Source organism: Seriola aureovittata, chromosome 16 (genome assembly GCF_021018895.1).
Source record: "Seriola aureovittata isolate HTS-2021-v1 ecotype China chromosome 16, ASM2101889v1, whole genome shotgun sequence".
NCBI lineage: Eukaryota > Metazoa > Chordata > Actinopteri > Carangiformes > Carangidae > Seriola > Seriola aureovittata.
This window is the reverse complement of record NC_079379.1, coordinates 23,520,619-23,536,388: the sequence shown is the minus strand read 5'-3', so window position 1 is coordinate 23,536,388 and position 15,770 is coordinate 23,520,619. Positions and strand designations below refer to the sequence as shown.

Genomic DNA, 15,770 nt, shown 5'->3' with positions numbered 1-15,770 from the left:
AAACAAGGAAACTGATTATTAACATAAAGAGAAAATGGCCTTCGTAACTCTATGTGTTAAAATGTGTTCACTGCATCTAAAACAATGTAAAGTTAAAAGCAAATAAACAGATTCTAAATCAAACAAACTGTGATATTAATTGTTTAGGTGTGTTTTACTGCAAATGAAAAGAACCTGTATTAAACTAATGAGGTGAAGAGGGTGGATTGGAACAATACACACACACACACACACACACACACACACACACACACACACTCCTCACTGTATCTCTTCAGCCTGCAGAGAGAAGGCGGTAGGCTCAATTACGTGTCATATATTTCAGTGTTTTACTGCCACAATGCCAATGTGGATCAATAGTGCCGGCCTCGTTCTAGCTGGAGAAATCAATTAACAGAACATTGTAGCAATTTTTGTTCAACTCAAACGATTGCGTGTAAGTCGTTAAATTAATTAAAGTCCTCATGAAGATTGATGGCGTCCACGCATCAGCTGAGAGCTTTATCATTAGTGCACACACATAAATAATTTCTGCAGCGCTGTAATGAAAACTAAAAACTAAAAAATATTAATTACTGTGGAGTCTTGTTTTTAATGCGAAGCCTTCCACTGCCACCGCTCTTGATTTTTATGTATTCAGTGTGCGGCCTCCTGGGATGCAGTATGGATTTTGTTACTCTGCACCATCAATTCTCCGACACTGAATTTTATGAGCCAAACGCGATGCTGCAGGAGACGCATATTAAAATGCTTGCATACCTTTTACATCAAATGGCAATGTCCAGTTGCTTCCGCCTCCGTAACCAACTACACTTGCTTTTTCTTGTGCCAGGACTTCCTGATTTGGAATTCTTTCTCGTGTCGTTTCCCTTTGGTCGCTGACAATGCCACAGCGTCTCCATCCTGCGAGCTGGCACCCCGCCGCTCGCCACTAAACCAAACCTTTATTCATACTTCACAGATTTCGCCTTTACAGTGTTACAAGCCTCCCTTTTTGTTGCCGATTTTTTTTTTTTTTTTCTTACAACAAAAGCCTGAGAGAGAGGGAGAGAGAGAATGAGAGAAAGCTGGAGAATGACATCACCTTGAACTGGATATTGACAATTGGACCGATCCATCTCTGATAGTGTTTGGAGAAACAGATTTTCCTCCGTGCCTTCTCGTGTGAGTATTGGAGAAAGGGCGAAACTTTGCTATCAAATATTAAAGATGCTATCAGACCGCGTCATGACAAACAGTATCAGTGTGGCTTAAGCTGCCACCCTCCACTTTCTGTCTCCCTCACCTGTGCAAGGTGTTCCTCCACTATCTTTTCCAACTCCGTTTTTTAACCTCTACACGTCCCCTTTCTGGCTGTGGCCCCGTGAGCGCCACCACATAAGAAAACACATGCAAAGAAAAAAAACCTCTTCACCAATTCAATAGCAGATGCACACTGAAAAAGAATAACCAGTAAAGAGATATAAAGTGAACAATGTGCAGCAATGGCCTGTAAACAAACACCACAAACACACTGAGCCTGGAGGTGTAAACAAACAGAAACATGCCAAAGCGATGACGCTCGTACCGCACATGCTCAGTGAGCGTGGGAGCTCTGTTTGGATGTACACAACGCGGGGGGTGGGGGCATTTGTATAATAGCTTGTGTTTTCATTGGGTGCCAAGGTTATTCCTCAGCGTCTGGTGCAGCCATAGTCAAACACACTTTTCTATAAGTGAGGGCAATGCAGAGGAGCTTAACGATGGCTCAAAGTGCAGAGCTGAGTGAATCGATGGTGGTGTGTGTGTTGACGCGTGATGAATTGAAGAGTTAATCGGTCAGACGTCTCTAATGGCCCGACATAGGAATGAAAAATAAAAATAAATTAGTGGAAAGAAAGCCTTAGTCTGTATCCATCTGCCAAGGCCTTTTGTGGTATTGATTGGCCCGAGGCACTTAAAGCCTGATGTATTGTCAACATTGCAATCTATTGCCCGTCTGAGTGCACGGTCACAGTCTGACTTCCACTTGGCTTTGGCATAGATAACTAGAGGAGTAGTATGAGTGGGTGAAACACTCTGACTGCCACACACACACACACACACACACACACACACACACACACGTCTGATGTAGTATACAGTTAGAGCTTTCATCTTACCGGCTGTTAATGCACTCAACCCTCAAGTTCAGAGTTTGTTGCGCTGCAGTAGAAAGTGAAGAGTTGCTCCGCTGACTGTAATTACTACTTGGAAACCCAGAATGACTTTGTTGCTCTCTGGGAGGCCTCCCGATTCACTTTGAGGCTCTGCATGCGCCCGGCTCATTTAGATGAGTGAGTGAATACTTAAGCTCTGTTTAAGGACTCCTGCAGCTGCCATATGGATTGATAAACGGGACAGCGGAGAGGGAGAGAGGGATTTATTCATGCATTGTGGACTGTAAAGCTTGATAAGGAACATTTACAGTGAGTCTAATCAAATAACCCCAAAACCAAATGTTTCTAGGATTTACATTTTTACTTGCAGACAAACTCGTCTATATGCATTAGGTTTCCAGGCAGGCCATTATCTCAACATCATCTTCTCTTTCTTTCCTCACATACGTCTCTTCCTTTAAACCGTGTTCAGCGCTGAGCACGTGACTGACAGACTCTAATCTGATTGGTTGTAGTCACTCTCTGATGTTGCCACTGTACCGGTGCCCACGCAGCCTGCGGTAGCTTGTGTAGCAGTGTGTGTTGTTGAGACCGTATCATTCAACGATGATTTGTATTGACATGACCCTGCATGCATCAGAGCTCATGAAGTTAAAACTCCCCTCACATTATATGCAGAGACATATAAAATTTTTGGAATTTACTTTATCCCGTATATCTAGCAGTCCAGCCTGTGTGTGAACACTGAGACACGCAGCTGGAGTGTTGTGTTGTGGTTGCTTTGTATTCAGATCCGTTCAGGCCAGTTTTGGTGCAGAAATTTGTATCTTTGCCTCATCTGTGATAGCCCCCCCCCCCCCCCCCCCGGTATAATCCCACTGACCTTTTAGTATTAAACAGTGTTTGTTTTTTGATGGGGCTTATACCAGATTTTGATATTTCCACATTGTTGCTTTAGAAAAGCTGAAACAAGTTTGAAACGTACCACACAATAGAATTTATTTTTTTTTTTTTTTATCAAATACAAGACATATTGGCGCTGACTGTTTTAATGGCAATTTCAAATTTTACCCGGAGAACAAATGTACAATGGATTTAATGAAAAATCTGCGCGTTTCTGTTCTCGACAGGTCTTTAGACCCCATCCCCCGAATTTCCTACACTGCCAATTTCCTTGCCACTCAAGATGTAATGGTCTATAGTCATTTAAATTATCCATTGTCTCCACAGGTCATCTTTGAAGCGACTGTTTCTGAGGAGCGACAGGGCTACATTGCCTTGGACGACATCGTGCTGCTCAATTACCCCTGTTGTAAGTAACCCACTCTGCAATCCTCATGGCCTTCCTTACTGAGAAAGTGTCCAGCTGAACAATGGAAGCCCGGCCACAAGGCTCCAACAGGTTCCTCAAGGTGATTGAAGACTATGAGTTAGTCCTTGCTGTCGTCCGGAGGCACATATAGCTGCTACCTGTCCTGAGTGTCAGAGCCACAATAACACAGCAGGAGGCTTCTCCTTTGTGCCGGCAGAATGGCTGACCTTTTTCCTCTGATCACTGTGCTCCCAGCTGAGTGCTTTTAAAGCTAACGTGATGCTGCACACAAGGAAAAGGATAGCTAGTTGTTCTACTTTGATCCTCACCGGTAGTTTTTTTTTTTTTTTTCTCTCTCTCTCTCTTTGTCATCACTGGGATACAAAGGCTCTGTGCAGATGTTGTACCTGTCATAACGGCCCCCTTTTCTTTCACTGCTCTGCTGTTTCCAAGACGTTTAGCTCTATTTAGCCCCACACACACAAAAGCTAAGTCGGCCTGGAAGTAGAGGCCATTACGAATATCCGCTGACCCGAGCTGACTTCCAAAAACGAGATCACACGGAGCCCCAGATAAGGAAATAATAAAATTCACCTGACAACGGTGCCGTCATTTGGCTTTTTATTAAATATCAGGTTCATTCATTCAACAGTTTTCAGTTTGACCAATTATTGTTTCACCAACTGTGATGTGATGCAGAGAGTTGGATTACATAATTGCACTGTAATTAGTCAGTTCTACACTAGTTGTTGATGGAAAGCCATTAACCTAAATCAAGTATAATGCAAGATTTTAATTAGATTCAACACATTTATGGATGGTTTTGTTTTTGCTGCTGTTATTACTACTTGCTGTTATATATGTGTTGCTGAGTTCTAGTGTTTTTAGCGAGGAGGTGATTGCATCGGGGTGGTCGAATTTCACTTTCAGAGGCTTTTCAACCTCTACAAGAATGAAAAAGCTGGATTCTTTTAGGTTTTAATGTATTTCTTGGTATGAAATTACTTAAGTATGTATGTTAAAGCTGAAATAATGAACAGTTTTTATATTAACAAAGAATCAGGTGACTGTGTAATGTCAAAAGTTTGCAATTAGCTCATTTTTTTGCTAAAAGAGACGGATATTTTTCTCAAAGACCAAAACAGAGCTAAACACGGATTTAGATTAATCACATTTCGAACTAACTTGTTCCGTGTCTTTGGGATTTAGAATCAGGCAATTGTTTGCTAACACATTAGTCCATAACAACAGGTCCTTTATTGTCCTTGTAGCTTGTTCTTCTCTCCCCATGTGGCCAGGAAATAAATTAATGTAAATTTTACATAAACTGTCGCACTGTTTGTCAGTTAAATGCAGCTTCTGTGCAGCTGCTGAAACTGGTTTTGCTGTTCAGAAACTTTGTATTTCTGTCAAGTATCCCTTTTTAGAGCCACACTGACCTTCTGTGAGAAAGGCGATATTGTTTTTAAGCTTCTAAACCCGAAAAAATGTTAATGACTGATAATGTAGGGCATTTATGAGCTCATGAAATTCAGATACCCTTTTTTGGCTCTACTGACAAAATCATGCAGGCTGCACGTTATAAATCATCGAATCTTCACCAGGAAACAGACAGAGGAGCTGAAATAACTCCTTCATAGAACCAGCTTTGATGCTTTTCTCTCCTGTAACCCGAGCTCTTCTCAAAGTTTACCACTTGCCCTCTGTCACCCTATCCTCAGTGGAGCAGGATGTGTTTCCATGGTGATTTTGGATGGGGCTTTTGGGGTAGGGACTGTTGCCAGGGCCTTTTGGTATGTGATTCAGGCCATGTTGAGCCATTGTACAGATGGCTGTGCTTGGACTCTCACCATGCCCATTAGCTTGCGTTAGGGGACACTGTCCCTGCCAGGCGCTGCTATATTTACAGTGGCTTCAAAAGTTCTTAGACCCCTTCATTTTTTTAATTGTGTTGTAGATTTAATATTTAAATGGACAAAACTGCCATTTTAACCCTTCAATCTACACTCAATAATCTATAATGACAAACTACAAACATTTTCCATCTTCCATTTTACAATCTTTGAGGAAACAAGCAAAGCTTCAGGAATGGTTTCCTAACCTTGCTGTAAGCGAAGACTTGTCAGAGAGAGTTCCTCTTGAACTTCATGGCTTAGTTTGTGTCATGCAGTGTGAACTGTGGGACATTTATAAAGACAAGTGTGTGCCTTTCCCAACTCTGCCCAGATAACACAGATCTGCCACAGATGGATTCTAGACACATTTCAAGGAAAATGAAGCTAACAGGAAGCACCTGTCCACAGCTTGGAGCGCGGCAGCAAAGGGTCTCAATACTTTTATAAATGAAAGATTTCACTTTGGGATTTTTTAATAAATTGACTAATTGTCATCATGGCTAATTGAATGTAGATTGATGGGAAATATGTCAGTTTTGTCCAATTGAGATCAAATCTACAACACAACAAAATGTGCAAAAAGTGGAGGGGTCTGAATACTTTCTGAAGCCATGTGTACATAAACATATGAATCATAACACACAAGAGATAAACGACATGCTCCTCTTCTCATAAACAAACAAATGTCAAGGATAGATAAATGCTTACACGCACAATCACATCTTATATTGTATCAGCCGATGTAGCTGCAAGAGCAGTCACCCTTACCAACCCTTAAAAACACACACAGTCACACAAACATGTAAGTAAACATTAGTAAGCCAGCATTGAATTTCCCCACAGGCAACAAGAATAATTGCATGCCCCCTTAGGAAAGATTCAGCTGAAAGGTAACTGCTAGTCAGTTTGCATTCTCACTCATTTGACATTTGTGTTGTTTTCCTCTTGGGTCCACGTCTTTATTCTAAACACGTCAAGACCAATCTCTCCTGCAACAAAAATAAGAGACAGCATTACTAATTTAAAGAACCAACATCTCAGACAGACAGAATACATTTGAGACTCAAATTACCTTGCCTCTATATATGCTTAGTGGTATTAATTAAGGCTAGACAGGTCACATATCCACACTACTGGGCTTTTAGATTTCAAATTAAATTTTCTCTGTATCTATTAATGCTGTTGCCTCAACCTCAGATGACTTCTTCTTGTATCTGGGGCTGTGAACGTTTGTCTTTAGAAAATGACTTGAAGCTTTAGCAAAACATAAACTGCTGTGTCTGTAAACCAGTGTTGCTTCCCTGGTTATAAAACATAGCTACAGAGAATGGGTGGGTGAGTTAGCTCCTTACCGTAGCTAGCTACTATTTGATATTCATTATAAAGCTAACTGGTTTATTTAGCAATGTTTGGTAAAGAAAATCTGCTAGTTGTTAAAAGGAGGTGCTAACTTGATTTCACAGGAATTTGAAAATGTAAATTTTACGCTTCTTTATCGCAAAACATCAGTTGCTTTGTTTGCTAGGTAGCGATAGCATTAAAATGACGTTAGCTAGTAGTTAACTGAGTTTAAACTTTTTCTCAGTTGAAGCCTTTTGTACAGAACTTTAATAATAGGCCAATTTATGCAGCTTATTTAGTAAAACAAATTAATAGGAGGTCTTAGTGTTGTACGGGGTTAATGCTGGTTCACACATTTTCTTATGTAATTGTGGTGAGTTGCAGTGTTTGGCATGGAAATGTAGTTATATATTTAGTATAAACTATAATTACCGTGAACTGTCTTCTTACTTCTTTCAGTTAAACTTAATTAATCCAAATGTCGCAGGGTTACAAAGCTTTGATATGCCAAACAGAAGTGTTAGGTACAGTGAACACCACTACACACTTCAAGGTGATTAATTTGGATCTTGACGTATAGCCAAGGAACGCTTTATGGAAAATTGCTAAGTACCAATAGGTGCCACTTTCTTCCAGGTAACACCTGTTGCTTAATAGCAGAGGACATGCTGTGAAAGAAATCTTTTGTAATCAGTTTGAGACATTTGCAGTTCAAATTTCTTTTTTATAATACCACATTATTTTGAAGCAAAACACTCAGATATTTTCTAGTGCTTTATGAGAAGCTCATTTTAAAAACTGGTACTAGTTTAAAAGTATATTGGTGTCCCTGCCTCTTAATAGCAGTGAAACGCTTTTTGTCTGCATAACAATAACACAAAGCATAATGTCAGACTGATGTATTAATGAGAAACCGCACATACTGGAAATATGACATCTTTCATTGTCTTCTGCTACTTGCTTATTGATCACAACAGAGCTGAAAATGACAACTATCTGGCAGTAAAGTCGCAGAACCAGAAATCAGAATGAAGAGAACTGACTATGACCAGAGAAGAAACAAATGGTGCTTAACGTATATATGGTTTTTAAACAGGTTCAGCTGATTTTGTGAATTATCAAGTATTAGTTGAACAATTTTCCAAAAAAACGGTGGAGTTAGAATTAGAAGTGTTATGCAGGAGTGGTTTTGATGAGTTTCTTTATTCGTTATCTTGTGTTCTGCATATTTTTTACTAATTGTTCCATGCTATTCCACCAATCAGCAGCCGGCCCGTACTACATGCTTACACAGTGATAACAGCTGGTCTCTACCTAGATGTGGAAGTATATGGGCCTGACTCGGGCCTCATTAGACTTCAGGAAAAAGTACAGTGGGTTTTAGTGAGAAACACCGAATGTAAATTTAGATGTAGTTTGTGTACAAATAATTCCCTTTAATAAATGACCTGAAAATATGGTACCCTATATTTAACGACAACACTGTGGGTGTATTACGTAGGGGCTTCCATATGGTGTTGCACACATTACAGTAAACAAATGCAATGCTTTTTGTGTATTGGCAGAGAGTAGTGTGACTAACTATTGGGGGGGGGTTCGTCATTTTACAAGCAGAATGCATATACGTTTCAACAGACACACACATGTCTATCTAAGCATGCACACAGCATTGCTCATTTGGTAAAATTACCCCTCAGCTTTAGCTACTTCATATTTTATTAAACTGCATGATAGAGTAATAATAAGCAGTTTTCTCCAACTGTCATCGAAACAAAAAGGCTGTAAAACTAAGTCAGACTCTAAAGATACAGAAGTTTCCTAATGCCGGGAGAGTCTAGCATTTGATGCTGAAGAAAAACAATGTCTTTCTGTGATCCTAGGCAACTGTGTCTCTGTCAGACTGCATGGAGAATGTGTGTGTGCGTGTGTGTGTGTATGTGTGTGTGTGGCAAGTATGTGGGTGTAATCGTCAAAACACGTCTGTCTTAATAAGTTATTTAGTCTCATACGCAGCCTTATGACCTGCATTTTCTTAACACAAGAGGGAAACCAAAGCTAATGGTGTGAGATGATTCTGGTGCCAAAACAGCTTTAGTTGATATTTTAGAATTCATTAAGTTACATCATTACAGATTTAATGAGTTGTTCAGAAGAGTGTCTTTGCAGGTGGTCATGTGTCTGTATGTTCGTTATGCGTGACTGTGCTGTACGTTATGCATGCGTCCATGTTTGTGCAGCTGCGTCTGGGGCCGGGTGTGTCGTTATTGTACAGGCTCTGAATAAATTACAATTCACATCTGTGTGTTTAATATATTTAGACAGTGATGCTCAGCTCCAGATGTGCCACTTTCATCACTGTGTGTGTGTGTGTGTGTGTGTGTGTGTGTTTGTCCCTTTCCACAGACAAGGTGCCTCATTTCTCTCGGCTGGGTGACGTGGAGGTGAATGCCGGGCAGAATGCCTCGTTCCAGTGTGTCGCCACAGGCAAAGTTTCTGAGAGTGAGCCCTTCCTCCTGGAGGTGAGAAGAGAGAGAGTGTGTGCGTATATGTATGTGTGTGTTTTTTTTTATTATTTTCTTTTTATTTATTATCTTTGCTTGAACAGTCAAGCCAACATCCCAGCACCTGGATATCAGAGGTTGATTGCAGGGCTGTAGGAAAGAAGAAGCAACACAAAGGAAAAGATAGAAAAGATGTTTTTGCATGTTTGGCATTTAGTTGACGGTCTCATCCGGAGCAGCTCACTGTCGTTACATTTACACGATTGGCTGCTGGGTTTATTCCCATTAAAGTCTTATTCAGGCTGTTGTTAACGTGAGCTTTTCTTACTGTGACTAAGTCTAAACCAGTTAAAAGAATATTCCTCCCCACAGATAACATATTCCACCACAATAAAACATTCACTTACCAGCACCCACTCTCTTTGACTATGCAGTGATGCATTTTAATCCAAAGTCAAAAAGGTCCTTGTTGCAGTTGCATTATTAAGTGCTTTTCCCCCTGTGCTGCTTTTTGGACACAACAGAATATGTCAAGCACATTTTTGCTCTGATGATCTGTTTCAGGGGAAGGGGCAGTTATCATAACCAGATTTGCCAGAAATGGTTTCACTGATTAGATTTACAAAATGTGACCTGACCTTTGCACCTCAAAGCATCAGCACTGTGTCTGTAGTTACGCCCAGTAAAGTCCTCTGCGCTCCTGTGGGTCACCATCATGGACCGGCCCGTAGAAGCTGTCAGTCTTCTTGTCCGGACGTCTCGAGACGTTCCAGATGTTGCGTGGGGGAATCCTGAATCTATGAAAACCCCTACACAGGATCCCACATCTGTCGGGTCGGGCCGTTATCAGGTTATACTAGTCTTGAGTATAACTAGTATATTAGTCTTGATTTCAGCTCAGGCCAAGGTTCGTGATATTTCCCGCCATATATGATCAGGAGCCCACTCAGAATCAGTGACGATGACCCATCCGAGGGTTGTGTTACTGACTGAAACCCAAAGATGAAATCTACAATCTGTCGACACTTAAAGGGACAGTCAACCCTTTTTACACTTGAGCATAATGTTACTGATCATGAACAGGACTACTCAGCCTGTGAAAGTGTTGTTTAATGTCTTTTGTAAGTGTTATTTTCTATTATTTTATGCATGTTTTCATGAATGGAATCTCTGAATATTCACATTAACAGCAGTGGATGGAAACACACATTAATTCTTATTTTGTTTTTCTGGTTTTATGGAAATTTGTTCTACATTTGGAAATGATTATTGAAGTGACATATCATTTCATATCTTGGGGCTTGGACACTAGAATATTTTTATTTAAAAGCCTGCACTACAAGCTGGGGCGTGGAATTTTAAATATGTGCACATTTACCAGGCGTTGAGGGTTTAAATGTCCCATATTTTACACTTTTCTGGTGTTTTATAGGAAGTTTTGATATCAATTAGAAGATATATGTGTGGTTTTAAGAACCAAAAACCACCTCAGTGTAGTTTTATTTCACACAGACTGTGTGTTGATTGTGCACTTTGATACTTTCACAGTATTGATATAGAACAGAAATCTGCTTTTTACATAAAAAAAGACATGGAAATCCACTTATGGGACCTTTCAAGAAATTATATTATTGTGTTGCAATATTGGAAATGTAGGATAATAGATCCATTCAAGGGACTACAAATAGGGATATTTCATCTTCTGTTGCATCAACTTTGTCCGTTGTATTTTAAAAACTTTTTCCCACAATTCCCCCAACGGCAAAGCACGACACAAAATTTCTGTTAATATCCCAAAATGTAATTGTCTGAGGGAGAAAGCTGGAATCACCTCTTCTGACCTTGTGATTAACTGTATAGGAGTTTTTAAAGCTCCATATTTTACATTTTCCCTGTGTTTTATTTTGAAGTGTTGATCCATAAGAAGATATATTTGTGGTTTTAAGAACCAAAAACCATCTCGGTGTAGTTTTACATCTCCTCTCTCAGGCTTCTCTCTGGAGCTCTAGTAACAACAGGTCGGTGAGCCAATCAGAAGAGAGGAGGCTCTTAGCCTGTCCTCTGATTGGCTGACTGTTTTCTGAGTGATCCAATAAAAATATAGCAGATTTCAGGTAAAAACATTCAGAGAAACCAAATCCTTCAAGGTTTAGATGGTGGGTCCAGGTGGGCGGGACTTGGTGACTGCTTTGTTGTGACATCATAAAGTTCCAGAAGTCCTGACGGCTGGTTTTAAGGCTCAGTTTCTGAATACAGGCTGTGTGCATTTCTCTGTGGACTGAGGCTTTGATACTTTCACAGTATAAATATAGAAGCTAGAGCTGATCTATAATCACACTACACATGGACACAGACCTTTAGATTATATGGGACCTTTAAAGAAAATGGGCGCCATTATCTTAAGTGTTAGCATAATACTACTAAGTACTGTAATTTGATATTGTTAAATAATGGAGTACATTTGTGACTCTGAGTTGTGGTGTTATGGGGAAATGAGTCATTTGAGAGTTTGGAGGATTGTTAACTTTGCACCTCTGCTTTAGTAGCTTTTTGATTGTGATGGCATTTAGTTTACTAAAGCCCCTAAAGTCTTTTTTTTTTTTCTCATGCAGCGACTGAAAATAGTTTCAATTTTCCCTAGTTTGAATATGAGCTAATATTAGTCTTCAAAAATCCATCCCTGAATGCCTCCACTCTTCCTCTGGCCTTGAAGCCCGCACATCTAAGTGCTTTTGAAATGATGGCAGCAGAGAGAAGGCGCTTTGCAAATGAGATCTCAGTATACGTGGTGATCCTTCCCTTGTGTTTCCGCCTGATTTTATTTCACACCCCCTTCTCTCTTCTCTGAATTGAAGCCTTTGAAGATCATCGGCATGTGAAAGAGCCATTTTTTATCAGTTTCACAGTTTGCAAATTTGTTGACAGAGCTACACACACACACACACACCCACGTAGGGAAGATGCAAACAAACAATACGAGGCTTGTCTTTTATAATTTGACAGGAGACTGCGGAGAACTTCTCTGCCTAAGTCAACTCTCGCTTCAACTCCTCCCTGCTTTTCTCATTAAGAAAAAAAAAAAAAAGGAAACTTGGTAACAGCAGAAAATAGAGATATATCACAAACCATTACTGCCTTCTGTTCCTCCATTTGTTGTTCAAGGCGTGTTTGATCACCAACACTGAATCTGCTAATTGCTGCTTTCTCTTTGATCTCCCTGGCGCCGTGGAGGTCCTCTCTGGACCAGCCTGAAGCTGCTCTCCTGCACTCTTCTTTCTATTTAGGTAGTCCAAATAAATTGTTAGCATAATGTTTCTTAATCAATTAGCATCATATTTCCTCCGCTGTCCTCTGGCCCAAATTGCAGACGGCTGTCTCAGATGCTATTTAGATCTTTAACATCAACGTGCTCTGAGTCCAAACCTGAATTAGTCATTGCACCAACTCTTAATTACGATATGATGCAGGGCTCCATGCCAGACAAGAATGGCAGCGGGCTTGGCAAAGGGAAGCAGTTATTTGCATTAACAGCCTGCAGGTGGTCTTTAAAGTGTGCAGGCTCTACGCTGAAGAGTCACTTCAAACCAAAAAACAAGTGTTAAAAACAAAACAAACAAAAACATTTTTAAAACTCTGACGTCATATGACAGAGGAGACGGATTATATTGATTCCAAAGCTAAAGGTAAAATAAGGTCTAATCTGTAGCTTTAGGCAGCGGTGCCTATCCACTGTACATCTAACTTCCTATTTTCCAACACTAACACTTTTCTCCCCCTTATCCTCCAAAACCAATGCAGACATGCGGATGTCAAACCCACTTACTTGTGAAAAGCATGAGCAGGCGACATTTTACATAATAATCTGCTTATTCTGTGCGAGAGCTGCATATATTGTAGCTCGCACCTGGAACAGATTATTGCAGAGTGTTGTCTTCTGATTTCCTGTTCCACTGGTTGAGCCAATTGCCAGTTTGCCTGGAGCGCTGACACATTAGCATGGCAGGAGATGAGGAGATGTCAGCCCCTGTGCTGGAAACAACAACCCAGGAGGCCTGTGTCACCAAAACATCATTGTTACCTGTGACATTTATCACGCACTTATTATCTTTCCCTCCCGTGCAGCTAATTCCAACCCTCCTTTGTCTTCCTGTCTGCTCCTCAACCTGCCCCCCCCCCTTTTTCATCACTCGAACAGTCTTTCAGTTACACATGTGGTTGGGTTGCTGAGGGAGCCCGAGGCTGATTTCTCTCTCTCTCTCTCTCTCTCTCTCTCTCTCTGTTTCTGTGTGGCTGTCAGCGGAGAAACGGCGTGGTGCTGGACACGCCCTTGCTGTCACGGCTGAGCCACAAGCGTCTTATGGCGACTTTCCAGGTGGAGGCGCAGCGTGGGGAGCAGGACCTCTACCGCTGCATCACCCTGTCCCCCAGAGGGGCCGCCGTCTCCAACTTTGGAGAACTCATTGTCAGAGGTGAGCTACGTTCAGGAACATGCGAGCAGTTTAGCAAACACTCAGGCCAAAGGCGTATTCCAACATTTTGGGGAAACATGGTTATCAGAGAGCGCGATTAGCGCCAATCTCATGTGTGTATGTGAAAGTGATAGTTCTGGTTATTTGATGTGGGGTTGTGTGAGCTACTTATCTTTAGTCAGTGTGTAACCTGCAGTAGATGCAGATCAGCGCGCTGCCAGTTTAGAAGCTGAGCGGTGTGTTGCTGTGGTCGGGGTCAGCAACAAACAAACAAACATATTTCAGCCACTCAAAAATACAAACAATTGTCCACAGAAAAGAAAAGGTGTGAAGTAAAGTGTACGCTTTATTTTGAAAGTTTTCACCGCTTTATCTTGCCATCAAACAGCACTTCCTCCACGTCAAATAACCTGAACTATCACTTGAAGTATGGAACTAGAGGCAGGACATGTTTAGCTAGTCATTGTCATTGATGGGAAATATGAAATACCTTGGTTGAAAATTTGCTAGATGTGCTTTTTTACATAGATAAGGCACATATGACATCATTACACAGTGATGGGCATTTCCACGACATTCATTGATTTTAAACGACTGAAAGCATTTGAAAAACACGGGTCAGACGAAGGTGAACTGACTGTAACGAGCTTATTATCAGCTATAATTGCTGCTATCGTCCCCTCCACATTAATATGCATCTACATCTGCCTCTGCTTACCGACTGTAGAACACCAGAGTAAATGAACACCTGAAGAAAATCAAACCAAGTTAAACCCTGAAGTTATTTCAGTTTCCCAGGCGGACGACGGGGGAACAGCGATAGTGTGTTTATGCTGGTGGACACATTCACAGTTTGTCGTTGGCCACTGTGGTGACTGAACGTGCCGCTGATTTCACCCCCCATTCACTGAGCACAGTCAGTACAAAAAGGTGCAGAGCCACAGTAAACAAGTTGAGTGGACACAGTGATTGAAAAATATTGCCTTTCCAAAAAAAAAATTGTTAGATTCGTAGCCGGGGTCTTGAAAGTCACCAAATATTGCCAGAAAACCACTGAGATGGCAACATGGAGCCTCGCTGAGCATGAAAACTGAGAACAGCAGGGGGAGAGCCAGCCTGACTCGGCCCATGTTAAAGAAAAATATGCTTTCTTACACTCCATTAATATACTGTATCTTGTGTGTTTAAGCTGCTTTCTAAGTTTGGTGGCAGAAAAAGAACATGTCCCCTCTGTCCACAGGTGGCGCTGTAGATGAAGATGCTGAACAGAAATACTCTACTGTAAATACTGTAAACAGTTCCAGCATGAAACTCATTTTCATTTCTCTTTCTGTATGGGTCCTCCACTGTTTATTCTCAGCTAGGCTGAAGCATTGGCTCCACGGACGGCTCACTCTCTAAAAGAAAAGCCGATAGCAGTAGCTAGAGCGGGTCGCCCAGTAATCACAAGGTCGGTGGTTTGATTCCCCCCCCCCCAAGTGTCGAAGTGTCCTGGGCCGAGATACTGAACCCCAGATGAGTCGTCTGTGTGAATGTGGCTTTCATTGTAAAGTACTTTAAGTTAATAACAATTATCTAACAAGTCTGTTTTTGAAAAAAGAATGCAAAATTATTCCTTTATGTAAGTGAAAAATAACATTCTGCATCAGTCAACAGCCGTCTGTCTGTCCACACACACACACACACACACACACACACACACACACACACACACACACACACACATCACCATCTGATGAGTTCATTCGATGTGCGCGGGGTTGATGAGGGTCATATTGTCCATCAAGGCTCAGTTTCTTATGTGCAGGGAGGAAAGAATTAATTATGCAATTATTCATGCAAATAAGCTCCTATTCAGAATGATCAAGAATTATCAACATTCAAGTGTCTCTCTCTCTTTCTCTCTCTCTATCTCTCTGTCTGCCCCCCCCTCTCTGTGTGTGTGTCTCTCTCTCCTATAATCCTGATGTGATTAAAAGATTTTTATGACTCACTGCTCTAGCAGAGCAGAAATAATGTTATTGAAACTATAAAACAAAAAAGAGACAATCCATGACAGAAATCCTTGACGTCTCCTTTGCTCTCATGATGTGGTTCTTTTCTGCTGGAAATTG

General features: G+C 41.1%; 1 protein-coding gene across 9 annotated transcripts in view; it reads left to right on the top strand.

The window, feature by feature from the left end:
• ptprua (protein tyrosine phosphatase receptor type Ua) overlaps nucleotides 1–15,770 on the top strand; it is a 196,872-nt gene that overhangs the window by 103,363 nt on the left and 77,739 nt on the right. For all 9 annotated transcript variants that reach the window (XM_056398886.1, XM_056398885.1, XM_056398884.1 and 6 more), the window contains 3 exons: nucleotides 3,369–3,450; nucleotides 9,090–9,205; nucleotides 13,485–13,656. In XM_056398886.1, the coding sequence (XP_056254861.1) occupies nucleotides 3,369–3,450; nucleotides 9,090–9,205; nucleotides 13,485–13,656 (370 nt within the window). The remainder of the gene's footprint in view (nucleotides 1–3,368; nucleotides 3,451–9,089; nucleotides 9,206–13,484; nucleotides 13,657–15,770) is intronic.